Here is a 16,395-nt window from a genome sequence, read left to right on the forward strand (position 1 = left end):
GTTTGGTAGCCATTTTTGGTTAGACGGCAGCTTTCTCGGCGTGTTTCTCTTGCTATTTCATGGCTCTAGACGCCATATTTTGCTAGGGTTCATGACGTTGCGGTGATGTTTTCTTTGGATCCGAACTGGGCATGGAAGTGGCACACCATATCTTGTATGGACTTCCTTCTTCTTGAGCTCAAGCTTTGATTGGGATTTCTTGGCTGGAACTCCTCTTATGGCCATGAAATCGGATATAGTTTCCTCCATATGTTAGTTGTGAGTTTTGAATTTTTCCTGAGTATTCTATATACATGAAATTGCATAAGGTTTTTGCATTGTGGCTTATCCTTTTCCTGAGCTATGCATGGACAATTACTAATTACATAAGGAAAATAAAATGATTTTTTTGTTGTGGGTACTTGCAATTCTGCCCAAATCATGCTTCGTGATCTCTTTCCTTAGAGTTATGAAGATATATGTCAAAAGTTTAAGTTGCCAAATAACCTGAACTGAATCCTTTTCCCTATCATCAATCTAGATATTATTTTCTTGCAAATTTCCAGTCTTAATATACAGGACTTTCATGCTTTTGTTATCAAGCTAAAACAAGTAACAGGAAGTGAAATTTCTAGAAACTCAACTCCAGCTAAACCTTTCTATTTGCTCTTGTTCTTGTATGATTTAAAATAACTTTCCTGAATCTTGGAAAGGCAAAGATCTGATGGTATTCTTGAGGGATCTGGTGTTATTCTTGAGAAACCCTTACCATTTCAATGATGTTGCTGCATACTTTTGCTTTCTACTAATATGAATCCTTTTCATAATATTTATCCATTCTTTGGAAACTTCAAGATCTGCTGGGAGACTTAAAATCTGAAAAATGTAGGTACTTTACTTGTGTTTGCTATATTTTATAAACATTATAATGGTTCCATAAATCACTAAACCTAGGTTTAGTTCGCTAAATTCACTATGCATACAGTTCCTCCCCTATTATATGATTCAAGAGTTGCATAAAACATTTCCACTAGCTATCCTTATATTCAGATCCATACATGTCTTTATATTGCCTCTGCTTTATTCCATACCTATAACTTGCTTCATTCTGATCCACCTATAGCTTGCACTTCCATTGTGTACTTTAAGCATTATTAGCAATGCATTTCGTTTCTTGTTTGATGTATTGCTTTAACATAAAACAGTATCATATTAACATAGGAATTTGTGCTTTATTTGGCAACATTCTTTGCAAAAGATTCATCACCTTTTACTACTGAAATCTTTCCAATTGTAACCATTTATTGATGTGCTCCAGCCCTAGCATTCATTATCTTTTGTGCATGTATCAGGAACCAGCTTGCTAACGGTTGTAAAAAATTGTCCTAAGAGGTTCTTGTTGAATCCTTTATTTTACTGTTGTTTCTATAGCTGCTTGATAACCCTTCTTTGAACAAAACTTGTGAATCAAACCTTTTGTGTTGTAGCTTTTCCTTGGTGAATTTTGAAAGCAAAAAGATTTCAAGTTACAATGACTTGTCCCTTTGATGTCTTCTCTTTGATATTTCGCATTTGCTGAAGCATGCCAATTATAGAAGTAAAAGGTTTCATAAATGAATAGGTCCCTTTAATACTTTTGTTAAGCTACTTAAAACAGCTCTTTAAATGATCTTATTTCTGATAATCATGCCTGTATATCCTCTGAATGTCTGATCCTTTACTGATAGCAAACAACTTATTTGTTGATTAAACTTCTTTATGAAAATACCTGATGTATACTTGTAAAAAATATATTTCCTTCAACGTGTAGATTCAAAATTCTATATGCCCTCCATGATTTGACTGAAAGGTTTCATCCCTATAACACATATATGTCCCTTTAACAATCTCTTCATGTCTTCAATCTCCTGCTATGGTTCAACTAGAAGGTTCCATACTTGTAATTTATGTATGCCCCCTCAACAGTCTTCCCATGTCTTTAGTCTTTGCCGCTACATGATTCAACCAGAAGGTTTCACGCTTGTAATTTATGCATGTCCCTTCGATAGCCTCCTCAGTCTTTCAGTCTTGGCCCCTACATGATTCAGTCGAAAGGCTTCAAACATGTAATTTATGCAAGATCTTTCAACAACCTCAAACTTCATACCTGTATCTGCACATGGAACAAACTCATTAGCATAAACATGTTTTATTTTCAAATTTCTCTCTTGCCTTCTTGTCTTTTAACATAGTTATCTGAATAACCATGTTGTAGGAACAGTAGAGTATAGATGACAGGAAAAATTTCCATTGCTCGGTTCATATGAACTGACCCATCTATTCTTTCATTTTTTGCAGATTTATTCCCAGATGGAGATGCGGATTCAGCGCTTCAACATTCAACACAACAAATCTTCCGCTCAGGCAATGGATGCCTTTCCTCTTATCTTCTTTTCAGTATTTTTCTGTTTATACAATGTGTTTATTCAGATATTATGTTAGCAGCTGAGGATACTTGTGATATATGAATGCATTGTATTTAAGTACTGTGTAAAACTTGAACACTTTGTACCTCATCAAAACAGTTTTGGATATTTCAATAAAAAATGTATTGTTTTGGTACTTGTATTCTAAATAAAAGTGATCAATTTTCTTGTTTACTGATTCCTGTACTTTACTTTTTGCATTCTTTTCATTCTGTAATATATATTCTTAGCAACTAAACACACTTAGTTCAGCATATAACATAGCAATTTAGGAGGTATGTTAAATTGGTAACACCACAAAGGCAATAAAAACAAATGCATATCCAAGCATGCTTCTTTCAATGAAATGAGCTCATATTTATAATGCCTTTGTAGACAAAAGTTTCCAACAGAACTCAACTTTTGAAATTGTGAAAGTTTCCCAATAGAACTCAACCTTTGAAACTTTCCAACTTCACTCTTTTGGCAACATTTAATACTTGACTTAGGCATAATATTAATGAAATAAACCTTCAACTTAAGTGAAATTATAAAGTTAAACTATAACTTTATAAATAGTCATTTAATTATTTAATAATAATTTGGCCATCAAAAATATAATAACTCCCAAAATACTCATCATTTAAATATGTTATCTAAAATAGGAGTTATACCTATTATTTCTCCATGTGACCAAATGCCTTTTCCAAAAATAGAAATGGTCCATCTCGATCAATACCAACTTACCACAAATAGTAAATACACAAAACTAAGCCCAAACGAAGTCCAATCTGAGCCTAACGAAGACCAACCTGTAGCTTACTGAAATGTGGAAAAGATAAGACCCTCCCAAGCCAAGCCACTGCCACAGAAGACCTTCTATTCACAATAATTAGCCTACAAGGATCACAATAATAGGCTAATCCCTGAAACTCTAATATTGACGAAATTGGGGACATTACATCAAGGATGTAATTGGAATTTGGGTTCTATACAATTTCTATGGGTGACTGGTTTGTTCATTGTCTTCGTTTGATAGTTAAGAAACTCCTCATTTATTAGGAAAGGATTTCTTACATTTGCAGTTGTCTCTAATACCATGTTAGTGTTTTTCGGATCTTCACGGGACATGTCTATTCATTAGAATGTAATTAATATAATGACAAATAAATACCTCATATATTTAATATATTAATATATATATTATATCTCACACTTATATATATAATATATATATGCACTATAGCTTATCCAACTAAAGCTACCAATTATTAACAATATTGAGATGCATTTCTATATGATTTGAATAAAGTAGCACCATACAGGGGCATAGTCGATATGTCCTTGAGATGGAGATCTCTCTTGATGTGATAAAAACATAGTTAAAAGCATATTGTCTTATGATGTCATAGGGCCAATCAAGGCATGATATTTGGCAAAGGAATAAGAGGTTATGAAATACAGAGATTTAATATAAGTTTCCCCAAGTAGTAAGGACCATCATGGTCGAGTTAAGGGAGGAAAGAGTGGGAAGAATTCCTGCAATGAAAGAAAGCATATAATCAATTTTAACCTCTAAATCAAATATAAAGATAGTTCATGGGAATCCTTTGTATAAAATCTTGTTGCCAAGTCGAGCGGTGGGTTGACATTCCAACAGAATGCTCAGTGACTACATTGTGGTGTCCCAGACCAATTCCAAAGTAGGGAGGGCCTTTCTTGATTGAGATTGTGTGGGGATATTTAAGGGTCCACGGTTGAGAGGTTAAGCCCTTGGCAATGCTTCTCCACTCCGCCAAATGCTAGGACATGCACAAGACAGAGATAAGTTCTGCATCTAAATATCTATTGGTAACGGTTATTTTGCCTTAATGAGATTGAAATTTTCAAGTTGAAAATATATTAGATGGTTAATATCATTTAATCAATAATTCCCTTCAATGCTTAGAAATCAGTTGAGTTTTCAATTGAACCTGGAATGTAATTGCATGCATGAGATAGGCTTCCTTGATGATGGTTATAATTGTCCTTCCTTCATGTGAATAATAAATATGAAAGTATCTTTTATTTACAATAAATCATCATAATTGATATGAGAAAAAGAGGGTTGTCATAGTGGTTTTATTGCCCTAATCATATTGGCTATTACAATATAGTGGTATAATTATTTGTTCCCTAAGTGGTATATGTGGAATAACCACGTTTTGCATATGCTGCCGTAGGCGGATTCGGTTTCAGAATTTAAGGTATGGAAAACTTAAATCCTCTATTAAGATTTATTGATGATGCCTTCAATTGTTAGCTATCATATTTCGGTTAAACTAATTTTAAACATTAATCTCTCTCGTATGAAGATAATTGTTATAATTGCCTTCTCATGAAAGTGAAGTAGTATCTATATTTCATTGATTTGCTAGTTGTTAGCTAAGGTCTAGAAAAAGGAGTTGTTACACCGCAAGGGGAGAGGAAGAAGATAAAAATCAAGCCGGAAGGAAAAAGGTCAGCTTAAGGACAAAGGCGGTTATCAAGAGAGGATAACAAAGATTTCCATGAAAGGCTTAAGGACCAACCCTCATCCTAATTATGGTTGATGGGATGGTTGTTGATTTCTATGGTTTAAACTTTCTCTTGAAGAATTTATTCTCCTTGAACAATATGTGTGTGTTTTCTAAACAAATATGATGCTTGGTAGCAAAACGAGTGCTAGGCTAAAGCAAATTTGTGAACCCTATCATACTTGATGTTGGCACTATGCTCTTTTGTTCGAGTGTTGAAAGAGTAGTCGGTCTCACCTATATAGGGTGTTCCACAAAAAACAAACCACCCTATAAATCCCCGAGTCCAAAAGAGTGTCTTGGCTGTCTTAGAGAGGGGACACTCGATTTGTTAACCTACACAGTGATTTGGAAGCCACACACAAACCTTTTCTAAAGAGGATCTTGGAGATCTTCTACGAGATACCATCCACAAAAGGAAGGCATTCAAAACAAGAGGGGGGATGACTTAGGATTAGATAAAGAAAGGTGGTATGAGTCTAGATTGGCTGAGAGCCCTAGCAATTTACCTATGAGAATACCCATTCAACCTAAAGACTTTGTGAAGGCGAGTAAGCTCAAAGCTTGAGTACATGGGCACACGTGCATAATGTGATGGAAGTGTTGACTTACTTTCCTAATCTTTGGGATTAGGATTGTGCACATGATTGGGAGTGATTAGACTTATTCATGAGGAATGAGGGTGCAAGTTGGAAAAGTAAGAGGATGCAAGTGGGAAGGGAGAGAGTGAATGGGAAATAAAAAATTCCTTTTAATTCTAAGTGGGTGAAAGAGATTAATGTAAATGATGCAATTTACTTTATGAAATGAAGGATTAACATACAAGTGGATGGATTAGCAATGTGCAAGTGGATTGGGTGGGGGGGGGGGGGATTATTCTTTTTGAATTAATTTAAATTTGAAGTAGAAGAAAGGGGATTTAAACATGTGTGTGTTTATTTAATTTAGAGAGATGACACTATAGGCAAATTAAATTAATTAATTTACCTAGGAATATAGACAAAAGGGGAGATTAATTAAATAGATGAATTATTTATTTAATATGATGGGTTTAGAAGAAAGGTTAGCATGATGTAGTTTGATCGAATGTTTAAGGTTCAAATTTAGGTGTCTACAATTGTTAATCAAACTGACATCCAATACTTAGGATGTCCACTAATGATAATGTCAACCCATCAATAAACCAATGTATAAGGCAGACGGAGGATCAATCTTTAGGATAAATTCAGATTCAATGATATAAAGAAATGGGATGAAAGATTTGAAACATAATGACAGACTTGATAATGTATAATTTCAAACTAAATTTTAAGCAAATCTGATCCTTACTTTTAGTCTGCAAGTTACATGTCATTTTCTACTTAGAGCAACTCTTTGATTTTGTCGAAAGTAGGATAGATTACTAATGCTTTAAAGATTTTATTTCATACTTTCATATATTTTTGTTAGAATTATCTTCTCTTATTCATTGCAGCCACTCAACAAGAGTCAAATATAGTCTTATGTTCTCTCATTGACCTTAATACTAAGTGATGAGAAGTAAACTTGAAATGAAGAATAAAACATTTGTTTACCAGTAAACAAAAAATGGTATTTTTTATTTGATTTCCAACTCCAACATCAAATCATTAGTCATCCACATATTAACATAATAACAGTGCAGAGAGCACAATAGCACAACATAACAATTTTATAATACCATAAATGCAATGTAAAACTAACCTGCTTGAATGGGCCTCTATGATATGATGCAATTATATGGCAATCATCAGTAGAAGCACACTTTGCCACAAATTTTCGGAATTCGTCAAGAGAACTTTGATTAGTTCGGAAAGCTTCAACTTGAGCTCCAGAGCAGTTAGCTAAACACGCAACTTTCCCAAATGAAATGCCATCAACTTTGACTTTGTCTAAAGGTTCACAGCAATCAAGCATTGACTCATCAAACCAGCGCCATGGACCTGAAAACCAAAAGAATTCAAGACAATTAGCAAGCAGGAATTCGACTCAATGGCAATTAGAAAGAAACAAAGAAATTATATTGATGCCCACCTATGACCAAGGTAGGTCAAAGGAAATAAATGGAATGCTAAAACAACTCTACCTAAAGTAAAAACTAAATGGTGACTTCTGTAATTTTCTCAGCATGTACTAATAATTTGCAAACAGTAATGTTATCGCTGTTAATGAGTCATACAAAGGTGTAAGTGAGTTTAGGGTGTTCAAAAAAGTTCATTCACGTCGAGGTATGAAGTCATTTGATGTAAACATATAATTCTGTGTCCAAGACTTAAGTCGGAAGCATTAATACATATAGTTGTCAAGGTCTGCCACTAATTACCTGGACAGTCTGCCTGTCTCATTGCTTTGTCTAATCACCATAGCAGCCAAAAGATCCTCAGGAATCAATTGGAATGGCTATCAAAGAAAATCACTAGTTCTCACTATCAAAGAAATGGCTTAGTAGCGAGAAATAGTAATTTTCTTGCAATTTATGCTTTTGTAGTCTGTACTGCTGATTGTAAGGTAATGTCCCCTCTTTGGGGACATTAGAATTTTTAAGAAGGAATGAATTTTCAATATTAAATTTGACTATTTACCTGGAGATTTATTATTAAGGTCAAATTAATATCTCATGTGGTCACAAGAGGATGAGGAGGAATAAGACGATTTATCAGGGAGAAGTTGAAAAGTCACTGTTGTGAAGATAAATGGAGATGAGACTCACTCTTTTGGCATGCTTAATTTACTATTCAGATTTTTCAGTTGTCTCTTGTGAGAGTCATTCAGAAAGCTTCAGCTTTCAGCCCGTGTGAGAACGTAGCCCCTTGTGCAAACAAGCAGTGGATGCAAACTCATTGCCAGTGGAGATATCAATTCAGGTGTCTCGGTTGTGCTTACAGGTTCTTCTCTTAAGTTTCCAATCTGACTGTAAAACTACGTTTAAGATTGGATTTATAGTTTGCTGGTTATTGTATTGCTGTTGTATAATACAATAACGTTTTAGGAGTTATCTAGAAGTTGTTGGTTATGGTATTGCTGATATCTAATGCAACAACGTCCTTCCGAATTGTGGGAAAGTTACTGGTTCAGTACTTTGATTTGTATTGCATTTTCATATGCTCGCTCTTTTAATGCCATTTTAAAGAAGACGGAGTGACTAGAGTGAGTTCTGGCCCTTATTTGTTGTTTGTGTTTCTTCTTCATGTGCATGTATTTCTGAATATTATATTTAAGAGTTGCAGAAATATCTTTCCGGGTTATCATCTGTTGTTCACCTTTGCTGGTTATTTGATTAGAAGGTTTATATTTTAGGGTTAGCATTAAGGGGAAAATAGAAAAAAATTGGTTCAAACATTATAGTGCTGGTTCGGGTCATTACAGTAAGTGACAATTAGAGTTAACAATGTGAAATTTTAAGTTCTGTTACAACCCTTCCATCTGCACATTTGCTAGAAACAATTTCTGCAGTTGTGCATTGTCTGGGATATGGACATCTTTTAGAAAACTATCTTCTACTGCACTACATGTTTTGACATTATTTTGAGAATCCATTCTCCTAGCACCCATGACATGTATTCATCAGTGAGGACTTGGAAACATAAATGATGAGAAAATGATCTGCTATGCAAAGAATTGATTGATGTCATCCAAATACTACTATGTCTAATACAACACCAAATTTTAAGAATGAAATAAGGTAATGAAGCTACATGTCAGTTTAACCAAGTTAGGAATCAAAATCCCTAATGCTGGGCACTAACTTACCAGATTCTTCTTTTTGCATCTTCTCATTGAAAATTTGAACCAGATGGGAAAAAAGTTGGAGCAAGTTCAAGGGCATAGACAGGGCATCCAAGGCATGGCCTAGTTGAATCTTGTGGGATTCTTTTCCAAAAACTGCCGAAACAAAGAAAAAATACATTAATTCTCCCACTTGTTTAGCAGCTGAAACTATTCAAAGGACAGGCTAATTTTTTGACAATCATATTTCTTGGTGTTTTATGTAATGTCCCCTTCTCGAGCATAATCAACTAGCAAACTAATTAATGAGTATGCGAGAACTATTCTTAAAGAGCATAAGTTCAATTTAGCAAGATAGTCGTGGCAATGAGCTCAGTTATTTGTGTGCATCCTCATGATACTTTCACAATTGATTTCCAACCTTCGTGGAGCTCTCCAAACTTCTTGCAGGAGCATGTTATTTTTATTAAGTCACTCAATTGCGTCTGATCATCATCCTAAATCTTCAAGGTCAGAATTCTATTTCTATGATATTTTGGTGCTTTCCACAACTTGGGTAAATTAATTTAATTATTCACTTAAGATGTTTAATGTTGAATTATTAAAGACAACTTAGTGTAATAAATTGTCAAAAAAGGGAATAGTGTTGTTTAGACAAGTTGGATGGAGGTCTAAGATTCAAAGATTTTTGGCCGGCAAATGGATCTTAGAGCCTTAAATGGAAATGAGCCTTGGAAGGTTCTTTTAATGAATAACATCTAATCAGCAGTTCCAAAACAAGTTAAGAGTTGGAGGCAACTCCCCATAAATGACATTCTTTTGGAAAATTTCCCAATATTAACAACTAGTTCAAATGTGTTTAAAAGCATATGGAATGCTTGAGGGATCATTAGCAAACATATTAAAAACTATAAATTTATTGATAATTTCAGAGGTACTTTAAGCTTTAATAGATCTATCTAGTAGGACCTTCCTAATAAAGACACACTCCTTGCCTTATTGCAAGGGTGCTCAACCAAAACTTGGCACTTGAAGAGTATATAGTTGATGGGGGGTTTTGTACACCACCCACAAAGAATAGAATGTACCAAGTGTATCCTACTTTCTCTTGAATGAGGAAATCTCAAGTGTTATTAGAATTGATCAGATGAGATAACCCCAAGGTTCTTATTGTCCAGTTTTGATTGTGTGTGGATGAACTCGAAATAAATGATTTATGTTGGTTACAAAAGACTTACACAGTTGTTGTTCCTAAACAATGAATGTAATCCTCCTAACTTTAAGATTTTAATTTTCCAACTTAACTCCTAAGAAAAAAGAAATTGAAAATGGGATAAAGGCATTAGAAAGATTCTTCCCACTTAATCCTAATTAAATACTATGTTTCACTAGAAAGATTCCTTTGCAACTTAAACACGACTATGCACATTTGATGCTTTCTTCCAAGACATGAATGGATTGCAAACTACCAAACATTCATCAACTTATATTGTGCACACAATGATAAATAACTTAGTAATTGAATTGTTATGTCCCCATTTTTGCTAACATCGAAGTTTGAGGGATTAACCTACTATTGTGATCCTCATAGGCTAATTATTGTGGATAGAGGGTCTTTTGAGGTAGTGGCTTGGCTTGGGAGGATCTTGTCTTCTCCACAATTTAGTAAGTTACAATTTGGTCTTCGTTTGGCTCAAATTGGACTTTGTTTGGGCTTACTTTTGTGTACATACCATTTGTGGTAAGTCGGGTGTTGATTGAATGGGCCCTTTCTATTTTTTTAAAAGTGCATTTGGTCACATGGAGAAATAATAGGTGTAGCTCCTATTTCAAATGACAAATTTAAATGATGAGGATTTGGGGAGTTATTATTTTTAGTGGCCAAATTATTATTAAATCATTAAATGGTTTATTATAAAGTTATAATTTCACATAAGTTGAGGGTTGAATCATCATCAGAAGTGGTAATTTATTTAATTAGTTATATACCTAAGCCAAGTATTAAATGTTATAAAGTGGTGTTGTGTTGGAGAAGCTTCGTAAGTGAAGTTACATTTTGGAAACAAAAAGCCATTTAGAGATTATAAATATGAGCACATTGTGAAGGAAAAAGAGTCTGATTGAATATTATTTGCTTTTGTGGTCTTGGTGACTTTTCTAAAGTTCTAAGTTGATAATTTTTGTGCCCTTGCTAAGGTATAAGGGTTTGGTTCTGAGGAAGCTGTTAAGTACCAGAATTTGGACCCGATACTAAACTGAAAGAGTTCAGTAATACTGGTATAACATGGGAATCACTTCTACGTGGGACATGCAATTGAAGTGAGACCTACAATTTCTAGGCCGGTTCCTATCAAATGTTTCACCAAAACTCACGAACTTTCTGAGGGAAAAGAAATAGCAGGCTACAGAAAATGAACACTAAGCTATGGTGATTGCACCTAAAGTTCGAAATGATGATATTCAGATAAACTTTACACTTGAAACCCATAAAAGATTAGTACTAGATTTACACAACTTGCCTCTGTGAAGCATACACATCAGTATTTTGCAAAAAAGTGTAAATACATAATTGGTTAGTAAAGGAAGATATAGTTTTCACAATAAGGAACCTATGACATTCATTTAACATAATGTACAACCTCAACATTACACTTCTACAGAATAGGCATAACAGTGAGACAAAACTGAAGGAAAAGAAGAGTTTCACTAATAGTTTGATCTAATCACATTAATACAGAACTCCATAATTAGCAAGAAGGTGCTAAAACTCATCCTAAAACGGTCTCCAAGGTGGTCTCTGCATATATCATCAATTGAGTTACAAAAGAAATGAAGAAAAATGACCAAAGGATAGAGAAAAATCACTATGAGACCAATTTTTCATAACTCCCCCCCCCCTCACGAATGAGCTGCAAAACTCATTAAATACAATGTTCATTCAACCAATTGGGTCGAATTCAGGAAAAAGGGCCCAAAAATAGAACCTAAAACACCTCCAAATGGCATGTGCTTGATGACAAGGTCAAGCCACCTCATACCCCACCATGAAAGCTCTTTAAAAGCACACTAAAAACCTCCAAACTGAGTCAAGAACATTCCTAAATGAACTCAACTATCTTCTAGATTCCCTCCACTTGTTTTCAAACAAACTCTAACCTCTCATATAGACTATGTTGTCTCATGAATAAGACATCCATTTAACTCATACGTATAGTTCATGTCTATATTTTTCATTTCAAATTTAATATGTATTCCATGTTTTATAGGTCAACATGAAATGAATATTAATTACATTAGAAATATGCAAAAAATAGAATTTAATTTGATTTAATAACTTACAGTATAGTTAACATCATATGTGTTATCAAATAATATATATGATGTTAATTACAAAATCAGTTGTTAAATTATAAAAAGGACACATCTATACATAAGCCCAACCCATTGATATTTGATCTATGGGGCCAAAAATGACAAAAAAAAAAAAAAAAAAACCCCTCTAAAGTGTCAACACTTTGAAAAGCAAATCTCAGAGTATTTGAAACCTAGAACATTTGGTATTCGCTTCATTTGGCATTTGAAGAAGAAAGAAGAAAAGAGAGGGTTTGAAGAACCCTAACTGCCATTGTTGGAAAAAATCTGGAGTCTTTGCCGCATACACTTAGCCTTTTGTCTGTCATTTTAATCGCTATTATCAAGGCATCTTGACATGGAGTTTTGTTGGGGCAATTTGAGCCATTTATGGAGCTTCATGTGTCTGATTTTATGGCATCTTCAATGCCATTGTGGGGCCTTCAGTTGTTACGTTTTGGAGTCTCATGTTTGAGCAAATGTGGTGTGAATCTTAGGCAATTTTAATGCCATGACTGGGTCTGCTTGATGAGTTTGTTAGTAACACTTTTGTGTCCTCTTTTCAAGCAAATTTTTGCTATGAAATTCTGCACTTCTAGGCTGCCAGTCCGATTTGATCTTTGAGTTGAAAGTTGGGGCAAAATGTGGCAATGTTATGCTGAAAACACGGCTCTTTTACTGCATTTACTGAAGTTCTCTTGCAGATTTGGAGGGGGAAAAAATAAACGGTATGTACGTGGTTTCCCTCTGACCAAACCCTTACCATTTTCTTAAATTTTTCCATCATTCTGTTGAAAATAATGATCTTTTGAGCAAAGACAGTCTCTCTTGCTTCTGTAGATGTTTCAAATAAATCTTTTTTTTTTGAGACTTTACTAAAACTTCATTTTTAGTTTCTCTTTAATGGCAAAGCACAAAAACTCCCATTCTTTTTCTCACTGAAATTTCTCTATTGTCCCTTATGATTCTGAACATTTTGCCACTTGCTGGGGTTTTCAATGTGGTTATTTCGGATTTTAATTTCAGAGATTTCTATACTAAACTTTAGAAGTCTGAATATGACATTTTTTTCCGTTATGGCTTCATTTAGCAAACAGCTATAAAGAGGACTCTTTCGAATGTTCAATCTGTTCAACATAAAGCTTATTTATTGCAGCTTGAAACTTGTTTTTCTTTGCTGATGGTAAGACCGTAGTTGTAGAATAACATAGCTCTTTTACTCACTGATCTCCATACAGTTTGATAGCATCCAAAGATCTGGCATTATTATGATCGAGACCAAGCTCGTACTCATTGCCATGTTCAAGATCTTCAAAGCCTGCTTGCATATCACTTCTTTTATTAACTGTCCGCATTTCCTTTTTTTTTTATATCAGCATGTGTCACCAGCATTGATCTTCTCCTCAAGTCTGATACTGCTTTGAAACTTTCTGTTTCCTCAAATTTGTTATTGATGCCCATGATGAAGCTTTCTCAAAAAGATCATCAAAGACTTCAATGGTTTCTTACTTGTCTTGTAGCATCATCTTTTTTCACTGTTGCTATAACTATATTCCTTGTCAACCTCCTTTCCAGCACATGTGCATCTGTTAAGCACTTTCAGCTTAAGCATATATTCTTTCTTTCGTATATCAGTCTAATAGATCTTTTTATATCTTATATACTTTTCTGTGGCATACTTTGATCACCATCTCACTTTTGCAAAAAACCAACTGATATTTTTCCACTAATGCTTAAAACTGAGGGTCTCCTTGATACTTATTTTCTACAGATTAGTGTATGCTTACCTCTTGCTCACTAGTTTCTGAACGTTGAAAGGATTATGGAAGTATTGCTTTTCTTTTGACACAATGTATGACTTCATCATATATGTTGCTATCTGTATGCTCCAATCGATTTAATTGGCTTGTGATATTGCCTCCCTTGTTTGACTAATATTTGCACTAATGAGGCACATGTATCATTTATAAACGCAATATCACACTCTAACATTGTTCATTTATGCACCTTTGACACTTATGTTCTGCCTTTTGATCAGCTTTCATGATCCTATCTCTTATAGGCATGTCAGGCTCAATAACCCTCATGTGAGCCTATGGTTATATCTGCATACCTATTGTTGAAATTATAATATACTTTATTTGTCCTTGGAGCCTCCCATTCACATACCTGGCAGAAGCTCCAACAGTCAAAGACATTCATTGCAGTAGGTTAGTTTGACTTCGAATTCTGAGGGGGAAAGTTTAGAGCTCAGTCTTCACCTCTCTACTCTCTATTCTATATATTGTATGTTTGTATTTTTGGTAGTTACTCTGGCTCTCTCCAGCACAGCCCAGCTCAGTAGAGCTATTAGTGTTCAGCAGCAGCAGCAGAGAGTTTTTACTTTAGAAGTATGCAGCAGCACATGTGAAAGTTTGTCTTGTTCAAGCAGTAATTGCTCCAGGCTTACTGTATGCAGCCATCTAGAGCTGCAAGTTTATTTTATGTAGTTTTGTCCTGATGAAGCAGTGATTTCTCCAGGCCTATTATTGGATGCAGCCATCCTTTGCTACAAGTTTATTTTTTGTAATAATTTGATTTAGTTTAATAGAAAGAATGCAAGCAAGCTAACTTGCACATCTCCAGTCTCATGTGTTTCTTATATTGTCTTCATTTATCTTATTCCGTTGTGCATCTAGTTGTTTGGCAAAACAAAGCATCAACTCCGTTCTTGCTTGTGCGGTTTTTCTGGAATGTTGTTTATGACTTTCATGTGGGTTAACACACTACTTTACCAAGTGTTATTATTTACTCAGTTTACTTTTGATTTGTGCTTTTGCCGAGTTCGTGTATTGACCAAGTGATTTGGTCCCTTCTTTGCCAAGTGCAGAGGGTTAACACGTCGGTTATTCCCCTGTTTTTGGCATTTTTGACACTTGTGAGAGATGATACTCTGCATAGGAAACAAACATGTTACCAATAAAATCCTGATACGATCGTGATTGCCTCTTTGTGTTGGTATCTATCTTTGTTTTATGCGGGTATATGATATTGTAATGTCCCTCCAGGACTTTTTGAATAAAGTTTAATACAACCATAATTAATATATTAATTAAATTATATTAGTTTTAAACTTTGAACTAATATAAATTAATTAATGAAATAAGAATTAGTTTTATAATAAACAATGACAGTTTGGGAAGTTTGGTAGTGTCTCTCCAGGACTTTTTGAATAAAGTTTAATATAGGCATATTTAATATATTAATTAAATTATATTAGTTTTAAACTTTGAACTAATATAAATTAATTAATGAAATAAGAATTAGTTTTATAAACAATGACAGTTTGGGAAGTTCCATGGGTACATCACCCAACTTCTCCAAATTAAATAGGGGCTTCCATCTTGGAAAAAGGGAAGAAGTTTGGTTGGAAGATAAATTGAAGATTGCAAGAAAAGCAATAAGAAAAGTTCCTTTTGGTAGAATCATTCTAACATGGTGGAAGAAGAAATAAATAATTGTGATTGAGAAGTTTGTCAATTGAGAAGACCAAGGGTTGACAGAGCATCGTTGGAAGGTTCAAGACAATCATTAGAAGGAGATAATTCAGATTTCTGATTAAAATTATATTATCAACGTAAAGAAGTTGTTCCCCTCAATATAATTCACACGGGAATTTCTCTATCTGAACCACCAACCATCGTGAGGAAGCATAAACCATCGTCTACTTCCATCGGGTGTCATTCCTTTGCCCATAACAGGAATGGAAGTTTTGTTTGATGACATGCCAATAGAAGGCATCAGTGGTCCGGAACAGTCAGGCCTTATCTCTAGCAGCGATTGTTTCAATGGTGAAAGGCGTTGGGATTTGAAGAGGACAGTAGTCTGAGTATGGACAGCGGTTGGTGGTCTGTATGTGATACGAATACTCAGGAATTTTCAATGGGAAGGCCAAGTGAGTCGTGCCAGATTCAGGGATATCCAGGTGCACAAGTATTTATATAATACAGGCTGTAACAAATTGTCGTATTGGAAAATAAAATTCATTTTATATTATATTCGGGTGTCTGTATTAGCTTCATGAAAATCAATGAAGATATTCAATTCAACACTTTAATATTTGATTAGATGCTTTACACACACACTTTTATATTATTTCCACCCAAGAATAAGTTGGAAGTTTACAGATATGATTGTAGCATAGAATGTTAAAGCATGAGGTAAGGTGTTTCCATCATTGCTTAGAACCATTGAATCTAACACATCTTCTATATGTATGCAAGACCATCATTGCTTAGATCCATTGAATCTAACACATTTTCTATATGTATGCAGGACTCGGA

The 16,395-nt window shown here is 34.5% G+C and overlaps 1 protein-coding gene across 8 annotated transcripts in view; it reads right to left on the reverse strand.

The window, feature by feature from the left end:
* The window catches only part of LOC149553847 (glutathione gamma-glutamylcysteinyltransferase 1-like), a 157,182-nt gene that overhangs the window by 91,804 nt on the left and 48,983 nt on the right, over positions 1 to 16,395 (reverse strand). For 5 of the 8 annotated variants that reach the window (XM_089789206.1, XM_089789200.1, XM_089789203.1 and 2 more), the window contains exons 3-4: positions 8,747 to 8,878; positions 6,701 to 6,939 (exon numbers count right to left, since the gene is read on the reverse strand). In XM_089789206.1, coding sequence (XP_089645332.1) covers positions 6,701 to 6,939; positions 8,747 to 8,878 — 371 coding nt within the window. The remainder of the gene's footprint in view (positions 1 to 6,700; positions 6,940 to 8,746; positions 8,879 to 16,395) is intronic. The other 3 variants (XM_089789204.1, XM_089789202.1, XM_089789205.1) reach the window with 1 other exon arrangement.

Source organism: Cupressus sempervirens, chromosome 6 (genome assembly GCF_028749045.1).
Source record: "Cupressus sempervirens isolate cs-2001-9-10 chromosome 6, ASM2874904v1, whole genome shotgun sequence".
In the NCBI taxonomy this organism is placed as follows: domain Eukaryota; kingdom Viridiplantae; phylum Streptophyta; class Pinopsida; order Cupressales; family Cupressaceae; genus Cupressus; species Cupressus sempervirens.